The 21,302-nt window shown below is 41.2% G+C and overlaps 1 protein-coding gene across 1 annotated transcript in view; it reads left to right on the forward strand.

Moving 5' to 3' along the window:
* The window catches only part of ankfn1b (ankyrin repeat and fibronectin type III domain containing 1b), a 247,154-nt gene that overhangs the window by 129,826 nt on the left and 96,026 nt on the right, over positions 1 to 21,302 (forward strand). The window contains exons 5-8 of the mRNA XM_061967684.2: positions 6,070 to 6,267; positions 6,843 to 6,956; positions 7,047 to 7,144; positions 21,145 to 21,235. Of these exons, the coding sequence (XP_061823668.2) occupies positions 6,070 to 6,267; positions 6,843 to 6,956; positions 7,047 to 7,144; positions 21,145 to 21,235 (501 nt within the window). The remainder of the gene's footprint in view (positions 1 to 6,069; positions 6,268 to 6,842; positions 6,957 to 7,046; positions 7,145 to 21,144; positions 21,236 to 21,302) is intronic.

Below are 21,302 nucleotides of genomic sequence, written 5' to 3' on the forward strand. Positions count from 1 at the left end.
ATCCCGAGCGGAGACGGGTCAGCAGCGCAGAGATGTTCCCTGCCGATGCACAGGCGAGCGGTCCACCCCGGGTCCCGACTCTGGACAGCCAGCACTTCATCCATGGCCACCGGACCTGTGCCCCCCCCCCTCAAGGAAAAGGGGAGCAGAGGAGAAAAGAAAAGAAACGGCAGATCAACTGGTCTAACAGGGGGGCTATTTAAAGGCTAGAGTATACAAATGAGTTTTAAGATGGGACTTAAATGCTTCTACTGAGGTAGCATCTCTAATTGTTACCGGGAGGGCATTCCATAGTACTGGAGCCCGAATAGAAAACGCTCTATAGCCCGCAGACTTTTTTTGGGCTCTGGGAATCACTAATAAGCTGGAGTTCTTTGAACGCAGATTTCTTGCCGGGACATATGGTACAATGCAATCGACAAGATAGGACGGAGCTAGACCGTGCAGTATTTTATACGTAAGTAGTAAAACCTTAAAGTCACATCTTAAGTGCACAGGAAGCCAGTGCAGGTGAGCCAGTATAGGCGTAATATGATCAAACTTTCTTGTTCTTGTCAAAAGTCTAGCAGCCGCATTTTGTACCAACTGTAATTTTTTAATGCTAGACATAGGGAGCCCCGAAAATAATACGTTACAATAGTCGAGACGAGACGTAACGAACGCATGAATAATGATCTCAGTGTCGCTAGTGGATAAAATAGAACGAATTTTAGCGATATTACGGAGATGAAAGAAGGCCGTTTTAGTAACACTCTTAATGTGTGACTCAAACGAGAGAGTTGGGTCGAAGATAATACCCAGATTCTTTACTGATTCGCCTTGTGTAATTGTTTGGTTGTCAAATGTTAAGGTGGTATTATTAAATAAATGTCGGTGTTTAGCAGGACCGATAATCAGCATTTCCGTTTTCTTGGCGTTGAGTTGCAAGAAGTTAGCGGACATCCATTGTTTAATTTCATTAAGACACGCCTCCAGCTGACTACAATCCGGCGTGTTGGTCAGCTTTAGGGGCATGTAGAGTTGGGTGTCATCAGCATAGCAATGAAAGCTAACACCGTATTTGCGTATGATGTCGCCTAGCGGCAGCATGTAAATACTAAAGAGTGCAGGGCCAAGAACCGAACCCTGAGGAACTCCGCACGTTACCTTAACATAGTCCGAGGTCACATTATTATGGGAGACGCATTGCATCCTGTCAGTAAGATAAGAGTTAAACCACGACAAAGCTAAGTCTGACATACCAATACGTGTTTTGATACGCTCGAATAAAATATTATGATCGACGGTATCGAAAGCAGCGCTAAGATCAAGAAGCAGCAACATAGATGACGCATCAGAATCCATCGTTAGCAGTAGATCATTAGTCATTTTTGCGAGGGCTGTCTCCGTAGAGTGATTTGCCCTGAAACCGGATTGAAAAGGTTCACAGAGATTGTTAGACACTAAGTGTTCATTTAGCTGCTGTGCGACAATTTTTTCGAGGATTTTCGAAATAAAGGGAAGGTGGGACACCGGTCGGTAGTTTACCATGAGGTCAGGATCAAGGTTAGGTCTTTTGAGCAGAGGATGAATAACCGCTTTCTTGAATGCTAGGGGAACAGTGCCAGAGGAAAGTGATAAGTTTATAATATTTAGCACTGAATGCTTGACTTCGGGAGTGTTCCGAGTGAAAATAGCAACAATCGAAGACAGCATGTCCTTATTTGTTCCTAATTGGACGTACAGACAAACTAGATATGCAAACATGCTAACCCCTCCTGTAAAGCTGCACATATAAGTCCAAACCTTCAACAGCTATTTCCAGCAATCCAAGAGTCCATTTCCAAATTAGGGTTTGGAGTCTGCCCCCTCGGTAAGCCCTGGCTTGAACCAACGACCTTAAACCTCAACCCCCAGCTGTTGCCTTACCGCGCGCAGTGCGTACAATCAAAGAGAACAACTGACCCTCTCGCATTAGAGGAGAAGCCCCCGCAGCCACCGAGGAGACACTAAAGGGCCCACGGAATCAAACAGCCAGATGGACATTTTGACACAGAGCTTTAAACTTACTGTCAACAGTGGAATCTAACGCTCAACAGTGGAATCCACTGTGAACAAACGCAGGCCACACAGACTAAACACAGACTCACACCAGTCCTAAACACTTGGTGAGTGAGCCGCCGCCAAAAGCGGGACAATATGCTATTGTCTTCTGTGAGCCTCTCTGCATTACCTGTTTATTGCAGTCTTTTAATTGCAATACGACTGAAGTCCTCTCCCGTTTTCCCTTTCCACGGCAAGTAAATGTTCCAATTAACCGTCACATCAAGCACACGACAGAAACGGTAATTTAAATTTTTTTTTTTTTTTACTAAAGTAAACATCATTGTTCACGTTTTTTTAGCAAAGGAAACATTCCTCCAGTAGTGCTGCGGTTCATGATTTAAATAGATCAAAATGTTCCACCCGTTTTTCAGGGAAAATGATCTTTAGCGACCCTTCTTTCCCTCAGAAGAGCAATTGTCTCTCACTTTTAAACCTGTCTGCATGCCGTCAACCCCGGAGAAGAAAAGTTATGTACAATTTCTCTTAAGGGAATCTTTTTTTCAGCATTCGAGCCAACAATTGTCATCGAAATTAGGTGAATTTAAGTTAATATTACCACAGTAATGTTATTTTACCAATTTCGTATTACTTTGTCAGCTTTACTGATTTTTTGTCACAGCCCGTTATATTATTAAAAAAAAAATATGAGGGAAAAAAAGTTACACGTACGAATAATAGAGAAATTGTACATAACTTTTCTTCTCCGGGGTTGACGGCAAGATTGAAGAGCAATTGTCTCTCACTTTTAAACCTGTCTGCATGCCGTCAACCCCGGAGAAGAAAAGTTATGTACAATGTCTCTTAAGGGAATCTTATTTTCAGCATTCGAGCCAACAAAAGTCATCGAAATTAGGTGAATTTAAGTTAATATTACCACAGTAATGTTGTTATTTTACTAATTTCTTATTACTTTGTCAGCTTTACTGATTTTTTGTCACAGCCCGTTATATTATTTTTTTTTAAATATGAGGGGAAAAAAAGTTACAAGTACGAATAATGCAATAAAAATAAACATAAGTACAAATAAATAATAAAATAAAGGAAACAATATTATAAAAATTACATATAAAAAAATATACAGAATAAATGTAATAATTTAATATAAACTATAAAACATGTCTAAATAAAATCAGTAACGGAATATAATAAAAATAAGATTGAATCGGGAAAAATATTGCATTAAAGAGTTACAAATTAAAGAGTTACAAATACAATGCAAATAAAAATATACATTAAAAATTTCAAATAAAAAGCTTCATTTTCAGTTTGACTTTCACATTTTCTTAACAATTTTTCTCAGATTCAATAAAGGACTTGTCATTGAATCAACACCATTAAGTAAATGTGCCTTCATACCTCCAGAATCATTGATAATTGATGAGTATTCAATTTATCTAGCTTCAATGGTAGAATGCTCTACTTTTCCATGATGGTGCTGTTGTAGTGGCTGCTGGTTGCAGGAGCTCTGCGCTCTTTGGTTTTTTTAGGTTTCTTTATTGTATCTGCACTGCAACCACATAATTTTCTCATTGTGGGATGAATAAAGTCTATCCTGTCCTACCTACAGCCACCAGTAGAGATGCTGTTGATCCAGTCTCATCTAGTGTGCAGTGTAAACAAGGCAACATAACATCTGGTCCTGGCAACATTATTCTGCTAAATGCAACACTCCCATTACCTCCACAAATAGAAAATTAATGAAGTGATACATTTCTAGACAAAAGTACCATGAGAGAAATGTCATCAAATGTACATGCTTCAAAAAAGGATAATAGTGTCCTTTCCATTGCCTGCTTGTAATAGTGTTGAACCTGCCTGGACACACTGTGGTATTTCCATGGAAGTATTTACTGCAGTTAATTGGTGTTTACTCTAATACAAAAAGTATTCTGCTTGGGTTCAATTATTATTATCCCTTGTGTTTCAGTAATCATTTGTATTACCTTATCTTCGGTATATAAGCCACACTAAATTAAGAAAATAAATCAATATATTAGCCACACCGGACTGAGAATAAGGCACAGATATATATGTTGTGAAAGGAGTTATTTACTCATAAATATTCTGTAAATCTTTATACTTTGTTCACAAACGGTGTCTGTAACACAGCAGTAAAACGGCTGATCAAACAAAACAGACGCCATGATTCAAAGCGTAGGAAAAAAGTAGTGGCTTATAGTCCGGAATTGACGGTACAGTACTTCTCAATAGACTATACCAAGCCTATTTAACTGGCAGCCCAAAGCTTTCATTTGGCCCGCCGCACATCACCCAAATAGGCTCAATGAAACCCTTTAAATTCGGGTCGCTCGACGATGCAGTGCTCCTGTCACCCCACAGGCATATGTGTCACAGTGAAGCAGCAGTGGGGTGAGTAGAAGACTTCATTCAACCGTGGAAAAATTCAAAATACATTTAGAAAATCTGGCTTTTAACAAAGACTGGACAACAAAAAATGAATGTTCATCCCCGAGAAAGTGCTCGAGTCATTGTTTCTGGTTGGACACTGTTCCAAACAAGCAGCAGTTAAATACACACGTGTAAGCTTCATCACAAAACTTGGTCAAACCTTTGTAAGTAGATATTGTGCATAAATATATTTAGTTGGTTTTGTATTGAAATTTCTAACTTCGTGATATATTTTGTATTCATGGCTTGTTTAATACATGTAGCGCTAAGTTTTTTCAGTAGAGGGCAATAACGCTACACTTTAGGTTTAATTGTAATGAGTCACATTCATTGTGTGCAATATTTGATGTGGATGTTGTTTAATGTCTGTATATGTTAACATCTGCAGTTTATTTTGTGAATGTATCAACACTAAAACCTAATTTATTTATGTAAAATACACAATGGACATTATTAATGTAAAATACACGATTGACCTTATACTTTTGTATTGTTTATTTTATATTTATATTTTTTGTCCTACAAACTTAAATTAAGGAAGAAGTGTAAAGAAATGAACATAGGGAAGGAAAATAATTCAAAAGAAGGATCAATCTAAACGTTTGGAGCTTCTGTTTCTTCATGCTGTTAACTATCTGTCTGGCTGCACACTCTGGAAACGAGTAGCGAGTGCAGAACAATTATTTTATTGACCGTTCAGTGTGAAAGCCGATGTCTTTACTTTGCAGTCTCAAAGGAATATAACCTGCGGAGGCACTTTCGATTGTTATGATCCGCTGCCCGGATCATAGTTTGTTTATGTTTTCTAGTCACTTGTGTTTTCAGCACCTCTTGATTTTGTTTGTTTTCAGTTGCCATGTCGACAAATTACATTCACCTGCCTCTGGTTAGTGTTCGGGACGCGCACCTGTTGCCCGGGCACTAATCAGAGGGCTATTTAGTCTTTGCCCTGGCCTCACTCGGTCTGGCTTCCTAGTTTGCTATATGCAACTGATAACGACTATTTTGATTCCTGCTAGCTTTTCACGCTATGCTATTTTTGCCTGCTAGCTCCCACGCTAGTACCTTTGTTTGTTTTTGCCTTCCGTGCTATGAGCACGTTTTTGTTTGTTCACCGTATGATTTATGTCTTTAAATAAATCATTTTTCTACCTGCAAGCTGTGTCCGAAGCCGTCTGCATCCCTGGGAGAACAACATCCGCATCACGATGCGACCAGGTCGTTACATCGATGCTCGGCCCCTGAGCCTTTGGGCTTTTGAAACTGCGGCCCTCTTCATTATGTAGTTGAATAGCCCTGGACTATACTAATAATCTTAGATATACTGTACTTTAGTCAGTGTGGCACATCTACTATCCACTGAAAATGAGTCAAAGCATAGCAATTATTGTCTAAATAGCTAGCAACATAAGTGAGCAGCGAGATAATTGGACTGCATGAGTGCTGCCAGCACTGGGGAGCTGCGGTTCATAAATGTATTGTATAAATGTATTCTGAAACCAAATTTTGTGAGTTTGGAGTCCATGGTATTATTTCAATGTTTCACAAGAGGTGTGTTTCTTTCTGGTGTCTTAGTCGTGAGTCTGGAGGGCAGAGCGGTCCACCTGGCCACCTTGGTGCAGGAGGCCGAGCAGCGAGTGGCCGAGCTTCAGACCCAAGTCGGCGGCGAGGGTCCCGGCGAGCGTGAGGGATTGGACCGGGAGAGGCAGCTCACGGGCTGGGAATGGCGTCTGCGGCTCTTCAGACGCATGCAGACAGGCTTCGAGCACGCAAGTAAGGTTCCAGCGAGGCTTTGATGACGGCTACAAAGGATTTGGGGGAACCTCCGCGGAACCTCTGAAGGAGCCGGTTTTCATTTTTTCTGCTCCTTTTCTGGGCTGCTATTCTGTCTGGGCCAACTTAATGACTTCCACACTCGGGAGTGTGTGTGCTTGTATGTGTGTGTTAATTTTTATGGGCACTTCATGACACATTTAGTGGCTGGGGAAGACAGCCACCCCGCAAAAACAGACACTCACACGCACACACGCCCCTGACGCCCAACCAATCCCGACGCTTTGATGTTTTGTTATTTTCGTGCGAAGAACTGAAAATAATAATAAATTATGTTTTCTTATCTTCGCTACATCTGTGTGGCTTCACACGCCGCGTCGCCGTTGTTTCCGTGCAGTAGTGACAGTAAATTGCTTCAATTTCACACGAGAGTGAGCGCCTCATTGTGCAACTGAGCAAATGATGTCATTAAAACGATCCCAGAGAGCGCTCCGTTGATATGCATGTCGGGGATCACTCTGTCCAATCTGGCTCTTACTTTTGTGTGTTTAATCGCTTTGTGTTTCTCCACTTAGACCCTCCAGACGCTCCCAGTGCAGTGCGCTTGTCTGTCAGCAGCAGCACCAGTCTAAGGGTGGATTTCCAGGAACCGCCGTGTGTCAGCTCGGCTGTGGTTACCAAATACAAAGGTCACATGGACCCAGCGTCACCCTCGCATCTCCCCAAAGGCCTTCTGCAGTAGTGTCAACCGGCAGTGTTGTTTTTGTGTGTGTTTGCAGTGAGCTGGAGCTCAACGGCGTCCTTTAGCTGTGTGCTGGGGGAGGTGATGGTTGAAGACACCAGTCTGCTGCAGCACAACATCACTGGACTCACATCTGTAAGTCGTTAGTGGCTGTATTTTGTTTTTAGTGATCGTGCTACTACCAACATACTGTAGTACACCTTTAAAGGGGGCCCCATCATGCAAAATCAACTTTTCTTACCTATTGGCAGAGGTGTGGACTCGAGTCACATGACTTGGACTCGAGTCAGACTCGAGTCATGAATTTGATGACTTTAGACTCGACTTGACAAAATGTAAAAAGACTTGCAACTCGACTTAGACTTTAACATCAATGACTTGTGACTTCACTTGGACTTGAGCCTTTTGAATTGACATGACTTGACATGACTTGCTACTTTCCCCAAAACCCAAAGATGAAAAAGTTATTCGGGAGCGCTCCGTATTTTTCATTGTGTACTTGTCTATCAGCGTGTGTCAGCTGGTGTGGTCTCAGTACAACAGCCAATCAAATTAGATCTACTTTGTTTTCATCACACAGCATTCATCCAATCAAATTGCAGGACAACCAACAAAGAAGACATGTCCAAACCACACGCCAGTTAACAAAAAATGATACCTAAAATAATTTTGTTTGGGTATAAAAATTACGAGGTGGTCAACACAAAACGGTTTGCAGTATGCAACACATGCGGTTAGAAAATTACTGATGGAGAGGCAACAACTTCCAACTTCGTCCGGCATTAGAAGTTGCACAAAGAACGGTAAGTTTTGAATTTAAGATAACGTTTATTGGCTAAGTAACGTGACTTTTATTTGCTGTGTAGTTAAATCAGTGAGGCTGTAAACTCACTGCTAACGTTATAATGTTATTGCAAACACGGGAATCTGTTGCAGTTCACTACCTTATTCATACTTTTTGTTCAGTGATTTTTTTTAAGCAGGGTTACGTTAGTCAATATATCACACGTAACGTTAGACGGCGGTCAGCAGCACCGCGTATTTTAGCCACCTAAAAAAAGACAAAAATAGTAAAATAAAGGTCAGTTAAAATGTATACTATATTATGAATATGTGTACCGTTTTAGCTAGCTTTCCGACATACTGTTGGTTGTTTACCTCAGTGGTCCCCAACCACCGGGCCGCGGCCCGGTACTGGTCCGTGGATCGATTGGTATCGGGCCGCACAAGAAATATTTATTTTTGTATTTTTTTATTTTTTTAATTAAATCAACATAAAAAACACAAGATACACTTACAAGTAGTGCACCAACCCAAAAAACCTCTCTCCCCCCTTTTGTTCTGGGCATTGAACATGAAGACTCTTCCTTCACTGTTCCAAGTGGCCATGAGAGTCTTGGCAGTGCCTGCCTCCAGTGCTCCAGTGGAGCGAGTTTTCAGCCATGGTGGCATCATACTACGCCCCCATCGTGCACAAATGACTGACAGTCTCTTGGCTAATTTGGTCTTTTGCAAATGCAATGCAGCATAGGGCCCTGACATATAAAAAGTACAACTTTTTTGTTATGTTCACGTATATATCATGTTTTTTCAATGTTAACACTTTTGTACAAATAAGTACATTTGCACTTTATTTTTCAATGTGTTTGTTCTGTAAAGGAATGAGTTAATGTTTAAAATGACTGGTTAATAGTGCTATTATAAAGTGCAATGTCAGCACAATTTTCTTTCCTGCAATTTAAAATGCACTTGTTTTAATAAATAAATACAGCGTTTGAAAAGCATACACAATCTGTGTTAATATATTAGTCTGTGGTTAAAAGGACTTGAAAGGACTCGAAACTCAAAATGCAGGACTTAGGACTTGACTTGAGACTTTCCAGTCTTGACTTTGGACTTGACTCGGGGCTTGCCTGTCTTGACTCGGGACTTGACTCGGACTTGAGGGCAAAGACTTGAGACTTACTTGTGACTTGCAAAACAATGACTTGGTCCCACCTCTGCCTATTGGTACCAGCTGTTGTGCATTTGGGATCTGCATAAGTCCTAAAAAAGTGTGGAGGCATTGCGGAGATGTTTATAAAATGATCTTGCCTTCCTGTCTGCTTCCTCCAAACGGTCAGTTTGGAATGTGCACAATAGGTGACATCACATTGTCAGCGGATTATCTATATACGATATAAATTTACCCAAACTGCCTTGCGCCAGTCAGCCATTTTTAGTTTATGCGCGTGCATTCGTAGTTTAGGCCAGTGGTCCCCAACCACCGGGTTGGTACCGGACCGATTGGTACCGGGCCGCACAAGAAAAAAAAAAAATAAATAAAAAATGTTTTTTTTTATTTATTTATTTATTTATTTTTATTAAATCTACATAAAAACAGAATATATGCACTATATATCAATGTATATCAATACAGTCTGCAGGGATAATAGTCCGTAAGCACACATGATTGTATTTGTCTATAAAAAGAAAAAAAACAACAACACCCCCCCCCGGTCCGCGGGACAAATTTTCAAGCGTTGACCGGTCCGCAGCTACAAAAATCAAATCAAATCAAATCAAATCAACTTTATTTATAAAGCACATTTAAAATTTACCACAGGGGTAGCCAAAGTGCTGTACAATGAACAGGTTAACAGATAAAACGAGTACCGAGGAAACACAACACAACACAAACAGAACACGATAAAAAATAAATAATTAAAATAGAATTAATAAAAACATAAAAACATAAAAACAGGATCACAGCAGGTGTATTATGGGGCGCCATTGCAGGATGGATATCACTCAGTGTTAAAAGCCATGGAATAAAAGTATGTTTTTAAGAGAGATTTAAAAACAGGAAGAGAGGAGGCTTGTCTAACACTCAGGGGTAGGTCGTTCCAGAGCTTGGGAGCAGCAACGGCGAAAGCTCTGTCACCTCTAAGCTTCAGCCTTGTGTCAGGGACCGTCAACAGCAGCTGATCGGCTGATCTTAAGGATCGGGTGGGGCAGTAAGGCTGAAGGAGGTCGGAGAGATAGGTTGGCGCGAGGTTGTTTAGACATTTAAAAACAAATAAAAGGAGTTTGAAATTGATTCGGTAACGCACAGGGAGCCAGTGAAGGGACGCTAAAATAGGGGTGATGTGCTCACGTCTGCGGGTCTGTGTTAGCAGACGAGCAGCAGAGTTCTGCACGAGCTGCAGGCGGGCGAGGGAGGCCTGGCTAATGCCAACATACAGGGAATTACAATAATCAAGACGAGTCGAGATAAAGGCGTGGATTAATTTCTCAAGATCATGTCTTGATAGAAGCGGTTTCACTTTCGCTATTTGGCGTAATTGATAAAAGCTTTTTTGAACGACGCTGCTGATTTGTTTTTTGAATTTAAAATCTGAGTCAAACTTTACCCCCAGGTTTGTGACAGAGTCGCTGAGATACGGGGTCAGAGTGCCGAGGTCAACGTTGGGGGAGGGAGAGCGACTTGGACCGAACAACATAACTTCTGTTTTATCTTCATTTAGGCTCAGGAAGTTAGCTGAAAGCCAGACTTTCGTGCAGGCAGTCAATAAGACGTTGAACCGTGTTATTTTGTGCCATGGGAAAATAAATCTGGCAATCATCGGCATAAAAATGAAATGCAATACTGTACTTCCTAAAAATAGAACCAAGGGGGAGAAGGTAAAGCGCAAATAAAATTGGGGCAAGGATTGAGCCCTGGGGGACCCCATGTGGTAAAGGAGCTGTGGACGACATAAAACTGTCTACTTTTACACAAAAACTCCTGTCGGTTAGGTACGACCGGAACTAGTTGAGGGCGGCGCCCTTAATGCCCACACAGTTCTCAAGACGAGTGATTAAGGTGGCGTGGTCGACGGTGTCGAACGCAGCAGACAGATCTAAAAGCACCAGGACAACATATTTACCAGAATCAGTGGACAGGAGGATATCGTTAAAAACTTTTAGAAGCGCTGACTCTGTGCTGTGGAGGGCTTTAAAACCGGACTGGAACAGCTCAGTGATACCATTATCCTCTAAGAAGGGCAGCAACTGACTGTAGACAACCTTCTCTAATATTTTGGAAATGTATGGAAGATTAGAGATAGGTCTGAAGTTAGAGAGGAGAGAGGGGTCGAGGCTGGGTTTTTTAAGTAGAGGTCGTACCACTGCATGTTTAAACTCTACTGGAACTATTCCAGAAGAGAGGCTACTATTGATAATGTTGGGGACCACTGGTTTAGGCGACAAAAAGCCCAAAATACGACTTGAACAACAAATATGCTGATATGTGGTTGTGAAGTGAAGTGAAGATTTAGATTTATTGGTCCCCGTTGGGGAAATTCATTTTCACTGTCGTACATTTAAACAATAGACATTACACATCACAAAACAAAAATAACAAAAATACACCGACACATTTATAGGCTTGTCAGACAGGCGGGCCCTCCGGAATTTGATGGTTCTGTACCTGCGCCCTGTTGGTAGTGGGATTATGTATTGGTGTAGTGGGTGACTGATATCCTGGACTATCGTTTTTGCCAGTCGACTGATGAACCTGTCGTTTAGATGTGAAATGTTGGGTGTGGGTAGGCCGATGATTTTAGCTGCTATGTTTGTAATGCGTGTGAGTTTGGTCTTTGGTATTTATGTAGCGCTTTTCTCTAGTGACTCAAAGCGCTTTTACATAGTGAAACCCAATATCTAAGTTACATTTAAACCAGTGTGGGTGGCACTGGGAGCAGGGATCGAACCTGGAACCCTCAAGTTGCTGGCACGGCCACTTTACCAACCGAGCTATACCGCCCAACTCTGTATGACGCTGTATGACCCAACTCAGGATACTATACAAACCTCCAGCCTGAATTACAGGTACAGGCATGTGAAATGTCCGAAAAGGCAGAAATCCGCGTTTTCAAACATTCATTTTCAAAATATCACTTCTGCATTTTTTTTTTAACAATTAAATAAATTAAACAATATAGTAATGGATTAGATTTTATATCGCGTTTTTCTATTATTAGATATTTAAAGCGCTCACAGAGAAGTGGGAACCCATCATTCATTCACACCTGGTGGTGGTAAGCTACATTTGTAGCCACAGCTGCCCTGGGGTAGACTGACGGAAGCGAGGCTGCCAGTTTGCACCTACGGCCCCTCCGACCACCACTTATCATTCATTCATCATTCATTCACCAGTGTTAGCGGCACCGGTGGCAAGGGTGAAGTGTCCTGCCCAAAGACACAATGGCAGCGAATCTGCAACCCTCAGGTTTCTGGCAAGGCCGCTCTACCCACTACGCCATTCCGCCCCCAAATTAGAGGCTCAAAAGCGATAAGGTACGCTACGAGCAACATCGCAAACGTAATAACGGATTATATAATTTACTCATCCATTGCCAAACACGGTAGGCACAGATCCCATTAAAAGTCGTTTTTAGGATAATCATTCTTTGTTCTGCCATAGGACAGTGATGCTATTGTCTTCGAGTAGAAGGCTAAGCCAGCTACACAACAATTCGAGCCAACATTGCTAACAAATCATTCACACATTTCTAACCTACTGGTATTTCTTACACACAGTAAGACTCTTCAAAAATTCACATTTCTTCCCCACCGATGTTAAAAATCCCCAACTTGGTGACTGAAGAGCTGTGGGTCCACTCTAACCACGGTGGGAGATGAGGAAATTGTGTTGTTTCCTTTAATGTTAATGAGCTTACAATGTTATGCAGAGGTATAGTTAACTTTATTTTGTAGACAAATTATGCTATTTAGAGAGTGGGGGCGCAAAATATTTTATTTTACCTGGGGGGGGGGGCGTAACAGAAAATATTTGAAAACACTGCCTTACCCGCTGTCACTCGCTGTTCCTCTTGCCTAAACGCCTCACTGAATTGCAGGACAGGGAGACGATCAGGGTCGCTGAAACAAGCGCGCTAGTTAGCATCATATAGCTAGCTTACTTGTGTTCGCCTGCGTTCGCTCTGGCACTCTTGTTTTGTTCTGTACATTGTACAGTATTTTGTATATTGTTTTGTATATTGTACAGGATTGCTTATTGTTTTTATTGGATAGAAGTCTGTTTATTTAAATTCTTATTTTTTATCTTTATTACTACTTGTGTGATTTATTTTTATTCCATATTTGTTTCCACTACCGCACCTTAAATTGGAGTCCTTATTCTCGTTATATGCAAATACAATGACAATAAAATCCATTCTATTCTATTCTATTCTATTCTAAGCCACAATATTGATGGCTGACTACTTTGCTGCTAATTATATTTGGACAATTACAATCCTAACACCGTTAGCTCTGAACCAGTTGTAGTTCTAGCGTATTTATAATAGCCAGCGAGAACGTAATGTAAACAGAGGTCACAACACCAGAAGTATACTACCCGAGGAGGCGTGGCTACAGGATAGAGTTTTCTGAGTTATTTGCATGAGTCGTTTAAAATTTTGCATTACATTTTCAATGATAATAATGTTAGTAAATTGTCTACTAAAAAAAAAAAATTCTGCGGCACACTACATTGAACATGTAAGTGTCAAAAAGACAGCCAAAAGAGGTTCGTAGATGAGAATAAATCTAAAGGTGAAATATAGTGTAGAAATGCACCCAATTGCAGACATGTAGTCTTTCAAAATGTTCTTTCGGGTTTGCATGGCAGCACTTTGTGCTGATAGAAATGTTCCTTTTTTTTTCCATCAGTCTTCCTCCTTCTTTCTCAAAGGGTGCTCACATGGCTGGAAGTAAGAAGTGCCTGGCTAACTGTTTTCGTTTTGTGGTAACTGTGAAGAAGTGGCTCCGAGTTTGTGCAAAGACGAGTCCTGTTTCACCACACAAACCTTCACAACAAGATGGATTTTCCAAAAAACTACTTTATGGTTGGCTTGGTGCCAAGTATTTATGGTTGTTTTTTATAAGTAATAACAGTGTGTGAATGTTATGTAGCTAGCTTAGCCTTCTATTGTAAGACAATAGCGTCACTGTCCTACGGCAAAATAAATTGTTTTTCTTAAAAAAATAGTTTCAATTGGATCAGTGCCTTCTGTGTTTGGCAATGGACAAGTAAGTTATATAATCTGTTATTACGTTAGTGATGTAGCTTGTAGCGTAGCTTCTATTGTTTTCAACTTAAAGCAGCTGTGCAGCGGAGTTATTTACATGATATAGAATCGAAAAGTCTATAGTTCCAGGCCTGTGCGTCAGCCGGGCTTCCTTCGTCATTTTCTTCAGCTTGCATCTTAGCCTGCTTCCTTAATGCCGATAACAAAACACGGTGAGTCGCTGATATATCATCTGGGATGCTGTGTTGTGGTGAAAGACACTCAGAACAAATGATTGGTAACGGTCACCGATGTCCATAGTGCACCTCCTGGTGCAGATGGCTCCTGTGATAGTGTTTACTCAAATGTATCCTCTGTACTCAGCCATACATCAATTTGTTCATATAGTTGCGTGTGTTTGTGTGTTTGTGTTTGGTATCTGTGTCCGTGTGTGCGTATGTGATAATGGGGGATCTGGGTCATCGGGATATTGTTTTTAAGTTTGTAAAGCACTTGGCGTTGCATTTCTTTTATGTATGAAAAGCGCTTTATAAATAAAGTTTGATTGATTGATTGAAAGCAAGAAAGCTAAAAAAAAAAACTACAGCGTGAGAGGGCGTGGTGAGGAGAGGTTCATTTGCATCTAACAACTCCGCTTCTCAAAACAATCGGTTGTTAAAGGTAGAAAAAAAGTGGCTTAAAAGTAAGTCTGTGATCTGTGCAAATTGTTCACCAAAGAACCACCATGTTATGTTATGTAGACCACAAGGAGGAGTTGAAGGTAGAAAAAAATCATATCATCCCTTTAATAGGGGAAGCTCATTTAAATGCAAAGACAAAATCAACCCACGTCGATGGAGAAAATCTCCAATATCCATCCACGCAGTGTGATAAAGGTCTAAGGCAGAGTTTACAAACTTTGTCAGCTGAAAATCCACGATGATAAATGTCTATGAATGTTCTCATTCACCCAGGTCATTGTCATCTCAGGGGATTCAGTCGATCGCAACTGGACTGTTTGGTTTGTCTTGGAAGACGTTTTGCCTCTCATCCGAGTAGGCTTCATCAGTTCTTGCTCATAGACTTAGATTGGTCAGATCTATTCTCTAGATCCGACTAGATCTGACCAGTCTTCTAAGACAAACCAAACTGTCCAGTTGTAATCGATTGAATGCCCTGAGATTACCATGATGATAAACAATAGACAAGCATTTATCACAACAAAGATGAATAATGCATTGTGGGCATGCTTGACAATCTATACCAGGTGTGGGCAATTCATTTTTACCAGGGGCCGCATGAGCAACCCGAGCACTGCTGGAGGGCCACATCGACAATATTTCAATTAAATTTTGCTCAATATTATTTTTGATATACCGTACGATAAATAATAATAATAATAATAATAATAATTAATAATAATAATAATACTTTCATTTAAACAAACTTAACTTTATACAAAAGCAGATTGCTTTTGATGGTTTTATTTTTAACACTGTCTTACACTACACTTCCTGATGTACAATACAATGCAAAAATGTCAATTTCTGCACAGGGTTAATTTTAAGTTTATCCTGCATCCTCTTTAAAAGTCCAACATTTTTCCCCGTCAGATTTGGACAACCATCTGTTGTCACACCTGCCAGCTTGTCCCATTTCAGTCCTAACATGTCCAAACACGCATTTACCTATATAAACAAGTCATTACCTGTGGTTGTCCCTTTTAATTGACTGCATGGCTGCCAGCTCCTCCGTGATTTGAAAGTCATTAGTTATCCCACGTAAGAAGATGAGCAGCTGGGCGGTGTTACGTACATCACAGCTCTCATCCAAAGCCAGCGAAAAACAGTCAAAATCGGCCGTTCTGTTCTTCAGCTGAAGCTCCAAGTTTCACATGTTGTGCCGGATAATGCACCCCCGGCGTAGAATGCACCCCCTGACGGGAGTGTTATATCAACTAAAGCCCACACTTAAAGTTTCCACGTGCAAGATTGAATCTATTTTAAAAAGTTATTTAATGAGAAGCCAAAAGTGCAAAAATGTTCGTGTTGGAGGAGTCGTGAATGAATGAAATATGAAATCTGTGCTGCAGTCTGCAGGTGTACCTAATGTTGTGGCCCAGCAGCGACTGCAGCACGGATATCATTTTTCATTCATTCACAACTCCTCCAACACAAACATTATTGTTTTTGCACTTTTGGCTTCTTATTAAATAACTTTTTAAAATAGATTCAATCTTGCACGTGGAAACTTTAAGTGTGGGCTTTAGTTGATATAACACTCCCGTCAGGGGGTGCATTCTACGCCGGGGGTGCATTATCCGGCACAACACCTGTTATATCAGCGCAACAGAGTCCAATAAGCACTCCTTAATAAACTCTCCGTCAGAAAACGCCTTACTTTTTCTGGCGATTTTGTGAGAAATGACGAAACTTGTCCTGACGGCTGCATTCTGGGGGTATGAAATATGGCAAAAAGTCCTTGTTGGGTTTGCAGTTTTACCATCAACGCATCAGCCTCCCTTGCGCGCGCTTCATCAGACAGATTCCGGTATTTTTCCCCGTGCTTTGTCATGTAGTGGCGACAAATTAAGCACACGGCTTTACCTTTAATTTCTGTAAAGAAATACTTGGCAGTCCATGTCTTGTTGAAAACACGGCATTCGTCATCAACTTTTCTCTTTTTAGCGTCTCATCACTTGTCGCTGTGCACCTTCACTCACAGGTTACACCCGGACATACGTCCATAAATAACACTTTTCAAAATAAAAGCAGCACAGTTGTATTGCGCGCACGACATAGATGTTTTTTAAACTTTATTTTGTAATTTGTGATTGCCGCTGTTCACATACGTCCACACGAAAGTAATACAAATAACGCTTTTCAAAACAAAAGCAGCACCGTTGTATTGCACACTCGACATAGATACTTTTTTAAATTTATTTTGTAATTTATGATTGTCCTCACACGGGCCGGACAGGGACGTACAAAGGGCCGGATGTGGCCCGCGGGCCGCAGAATGCCCAGATCTGTGATAGACTGATTAGATGGCTAAAATTGTGTAGCCAGACTGGACTGATGAGAGCACGAACTGGTGATTTTGACTGTTCATTACTGATGAAGTTTGCTGAATCAGTTTATGCTCTGACACTAGATAGGACAGCTCTCCCTTGTTCTGTTTTTCTTTGTTTCTTTCTTTTTCTCTCTATTTTTTTCTCTCTCTCTTTCTCCTCTCTCCGATTTTGACTGTTCATTACTGATGAGGTTTGCTGAATCAGTTAATGCTCAAACACAAGGTGGGACAGCTCTATTCAGTATTGACAGACCAGCATGCGTCATAAGTTCATGCTCAAAGACTAGATAGGACAGCTCCTGTCAGGACAGTTGAAGCCACCTTCATTAGCTCATGAACTGATTAACTGTCCTAACTAGTCTTTGAGCATTAATCCTGCTAAACTGATTAAATGAATAAATTGGTATAGTCAGACTAGACTGACAAGAGCTGTCCTATCTAGTTTTGAGCATGAACTGATTAATCCTGCTAGACTGATTAGATGAATACATTGGTGTAGTCAGACTAGACTGACAAAAGCTGTCCTAGGTAGTCTTTGAGCATAAAGTGATCACATATGTTTAATGAAACTTCATTAGACAGGACTATCTTGAACTGATGAAGCTTGCTCTGTCAGTTCATACTCAAAGACTAGATGGTCCTATATAATAAAGCTTGATATGGCTTGTGCGATCACTTCCTTAGCTTAAAGACCAGATAGGACTATCATGTCTTTGAGCATGAACTGACTGGGCAAGTGTCATCAGTTCATGCTCAAAGACTGCATCACTCTATCTCATGAAGCTTGATAAGGCTTGTCCGGTCAGTTCATGCTCAAATACTAGATAGAATAGCTCATCGGTTCAGTTTCATCAGTTCACTGCAGCTTGCTTCAGCTCTCCCGACTAGAGCTGTCCTATCTAGTATTTTCACATGAACTCATGACGCCTGCTAGTAGTAGCTATACTGAAAAGAGTGGTCCTATCGAGTCTTTGAGCATTAACTTACGGTTCCTGTCTGTCCGACTACCGAGCAGGCTTCATCATTAAAGCTGTCCCAGCTAGTCTTTGAGCATGAACTTATGGTTCCTGTTTGTCCGAATATACTGAATAGAGCTGAACTAATCGAGCAGGCTTCATCATTACAGCTGTCCTAGCTAGTCTTTGAACATGAACTGAACAGTGTTGAACATTCAAACTCAATCAGTAGTTCATAGGTACTTTAAAAGTATCTTATCTATGGTAATATATGGCGATCCCATTCTGCAGGCCTCAATAATGAAGATGCATATCCCAAGTTGAAGTGTATTATAAGACCATGCCACTTGGTTCCTAACCTGTCCTTTAAACCTTTGCCAAAAATGCGCCCCCAAGAAGGGGGCCCCCCGTGAATCTCAGGGCCCTATGCACAGCTCGTGGTCAGTGTTGTGCGATACAAAGAAACACAGACTTCTCCAGCTGCTGGTGCCAAGCTGATAATTTAGTGTCCATCAAGCCAAATTATTTACACACAAACAGCAGTTCTTTATTGGCCGCTGGAGTCGCCGGTCACGACCGCTTGAGGTGAGAGACTTATGACCTGGCAGAACAACACCCCAGTTGCCCAGTTTGTTAGCGTTCCAAATGGCTCCTGACCACTGAGCAGCAACAGTTGCCAAACACGTTCAAAAAGAGCAGCTTGGTAGCCTGCCACCTGATTTATGTTTTGGGTAGACTAATGAACAAATCCTGGGGGTTTGTTGTCTTGAGAACCCCGCTGCCTGCCCCCTAAGCTCACTCTTGTCACATGACAGGGGTCAAGGCTAGGTCGGGAAAGTGTCGGCAGCTCCGTGATTGATCTGGCTGAGAAAGGGAAGACAGAGGTCTGCTGTCGGCACACTGGGCACGGACACAGGCGGAACTTCTTCATGGACCTCTCTGCCCTCTACAAACACTCACATGCTCCATTTTCTTAGAATTTAATAGGATTTTACACAAAAAATAACAATGCTCTTTTATTCTTAGGCAGCTGTGTGGATATGTTTATATTATTTTGGAGTACAATCATTAGCAATTCAGTCGTAATAAACTTATGCTGTAAATTGCCTTTTTGAGATGAAATGTATTGGATTTTAAGCAGTTATCTGCCAAGTATGTTTGAGTATGCGTACACTCCGCAAAAGTTTGCGCTTTAATGCCCCAAATGAATGTCAGAAATACTTTAAAAGGGTCATGTCAGGATTTCGTTTTCTACATTTAATACACTTCTTTGTGGTCTACATAACATGTAATGGTGGTTCTTCGGTGAAAAATTTGCAAAGATTTCGTTTTACAGACCTATTTCCAAGTCACTTTTTTTCTCCCTTAAAAAACAGCTTGTTTTGAGAGGCGGAGTTGTTAGATGCAAATGAACCTCTTCTCACCGATGAGCCGTTGCCTCCGCTCGTCAGCGTTTTTTTTATAGTTTATTATTTTTTTTAGCTTTCTTGCTTTTATTGTGCACTATGGACATCGGTGACCGCCACCAGCCGTTTGTTTTGAGTGACTTTTGCCACAACACAACATCCCAGATTATATATCAGCGGCTCACCGCGGTTTGTTGTTGGCACGAAGGAAGGAGGCGATGCGGGCGAACAAAAGCGAGGAAGGAAGCCTGGCTGACGTACACGTCTGGAACTATACAAGCTGGCTGAGGTAAACGTCTACCCGGTCCAACTTTCTAATGCTAGATCCTGGACGTATGCATGTGCATATTGACAATAAAAGGTTTTTATATTCTATTTCATTAAAAAATAACTCTGCTGCTTCGAGTTGTAAACAATTAGAGGCTCGAAGCGATAAGGTACGCTACGAGCTACATCGCATACGTAATAACGGATTATATAATTTACTCATCCATTGCCAAACACAGTAGGCACACATCCAATTAAAAGTAGTTTTTAGGATAATCATTCTTTGTTTTGCCAGGGGACGATGATGCTATTTTCTTAGAGTAGAAGGCTAAGCAAGCTACACAACAATGCGAGCCAACATTGCTAACGAATCATTCACACATTTCTAACCTACTGGTATTACTTACACACAGTAAGACTCTTGAAAAATACACCTTTTTTTCACATCGATGTTAAAAAGCCACAACTTGGTGACTGAAGAGCTGTGGGTTCATGACCCTTGGTCGAGTTGTTGCTTATTTTTTGTATTTTTTTCCCAAAGACCCCAAATGAAGACAAATTAGTAGAGAAGTCCGATAATGGCTTTTTTGCCATCCGATATTCCGATATTGTCCAACTCTTAATTACCAATACCGATATCAACCGATACCGATATATACAGTCGTGGAATTAACACATTACTATGCCTAATTTTGTTGTGATGCCCTGCTGGATGCATTAAACAATGCAACAAGGTTTTCCAAAATAAATCAACTCAAGTTATGGAAAAAAATGCCAACATGGCACTGCCATATTTATTATTGAAGTCACAAAGTGCATTATTTTTTTTTTAACATGCCTCCAAACAGCAGCTTGGAATTTGGGACATGAGAGCATGAGGAGGTTGAGGTGGGCCGGGAAGAGTTAGTGCCGCAAGGGCTTCTGGGTATTTGTTCTGTTGTGTTTATGTTGTGTTACGGTGCGGATGTTCTCCCGAAATGTGTTTGTCATTCTTGTTTGGTGTGGGTTCACAGTGTGGCGTGTATTTGTAACAGTGTTAAAGTTGTTTATACGGCCACCCTCAGTGTGACCTGTATGGCTGTTGACCAACAGTGTGTGTGTGAAAAGCCGTAGATATTATGTGACTGGGCCGGCACGCAAAGGCAGTGCCTTTAAGGTTTATTGGCGCTCTGTACTTCTCCCTACGTCCGTGTACACAACGGCGTTTTAAAAAGTCATGCATTTTACTTTTTGAAACCGATACCTATAATTTTGAAACCGATACTGATAATTTCCGATATTACATTTTAAAGCATTTATCGCCCGATAATATCGGCAGTCCGATATTATCGGACATCTCTATAAATTAGCATTGCTCTTTTGCTGATGTTGCAGCTTTAAATGTTGTCCTGTCCTTCCAGGGGACCCCCTACCACGTCCAGGTGTCCGCCTACAACATGAAGGGCTGGGGGCCCGCATTGGCCTCGACCCCAGCCTGCGCTGCTCCTTCCAGTAAGTCTCTATTTTACAAGTGGACGTCCCTGCAGTAGTTTTCCCCAACACATCCAGCTGCTCGTGT

The sequence above is a fragment of the Nerophis lumbriciformis genome, linkage group LG11 (assembly GCF_033978685.3).
Source record: "Nerophis lumbriciformis linkage group LG11, RoL_Nlum_v2.1, whole genome shotgun sequence".
Lineage (NCBI taxonomy): Eukaryota > Metazoa > Chordata > Actinopteri > Syngnathiformes > Syngnathidae > Nerophis > Nerophis lumbriciformis.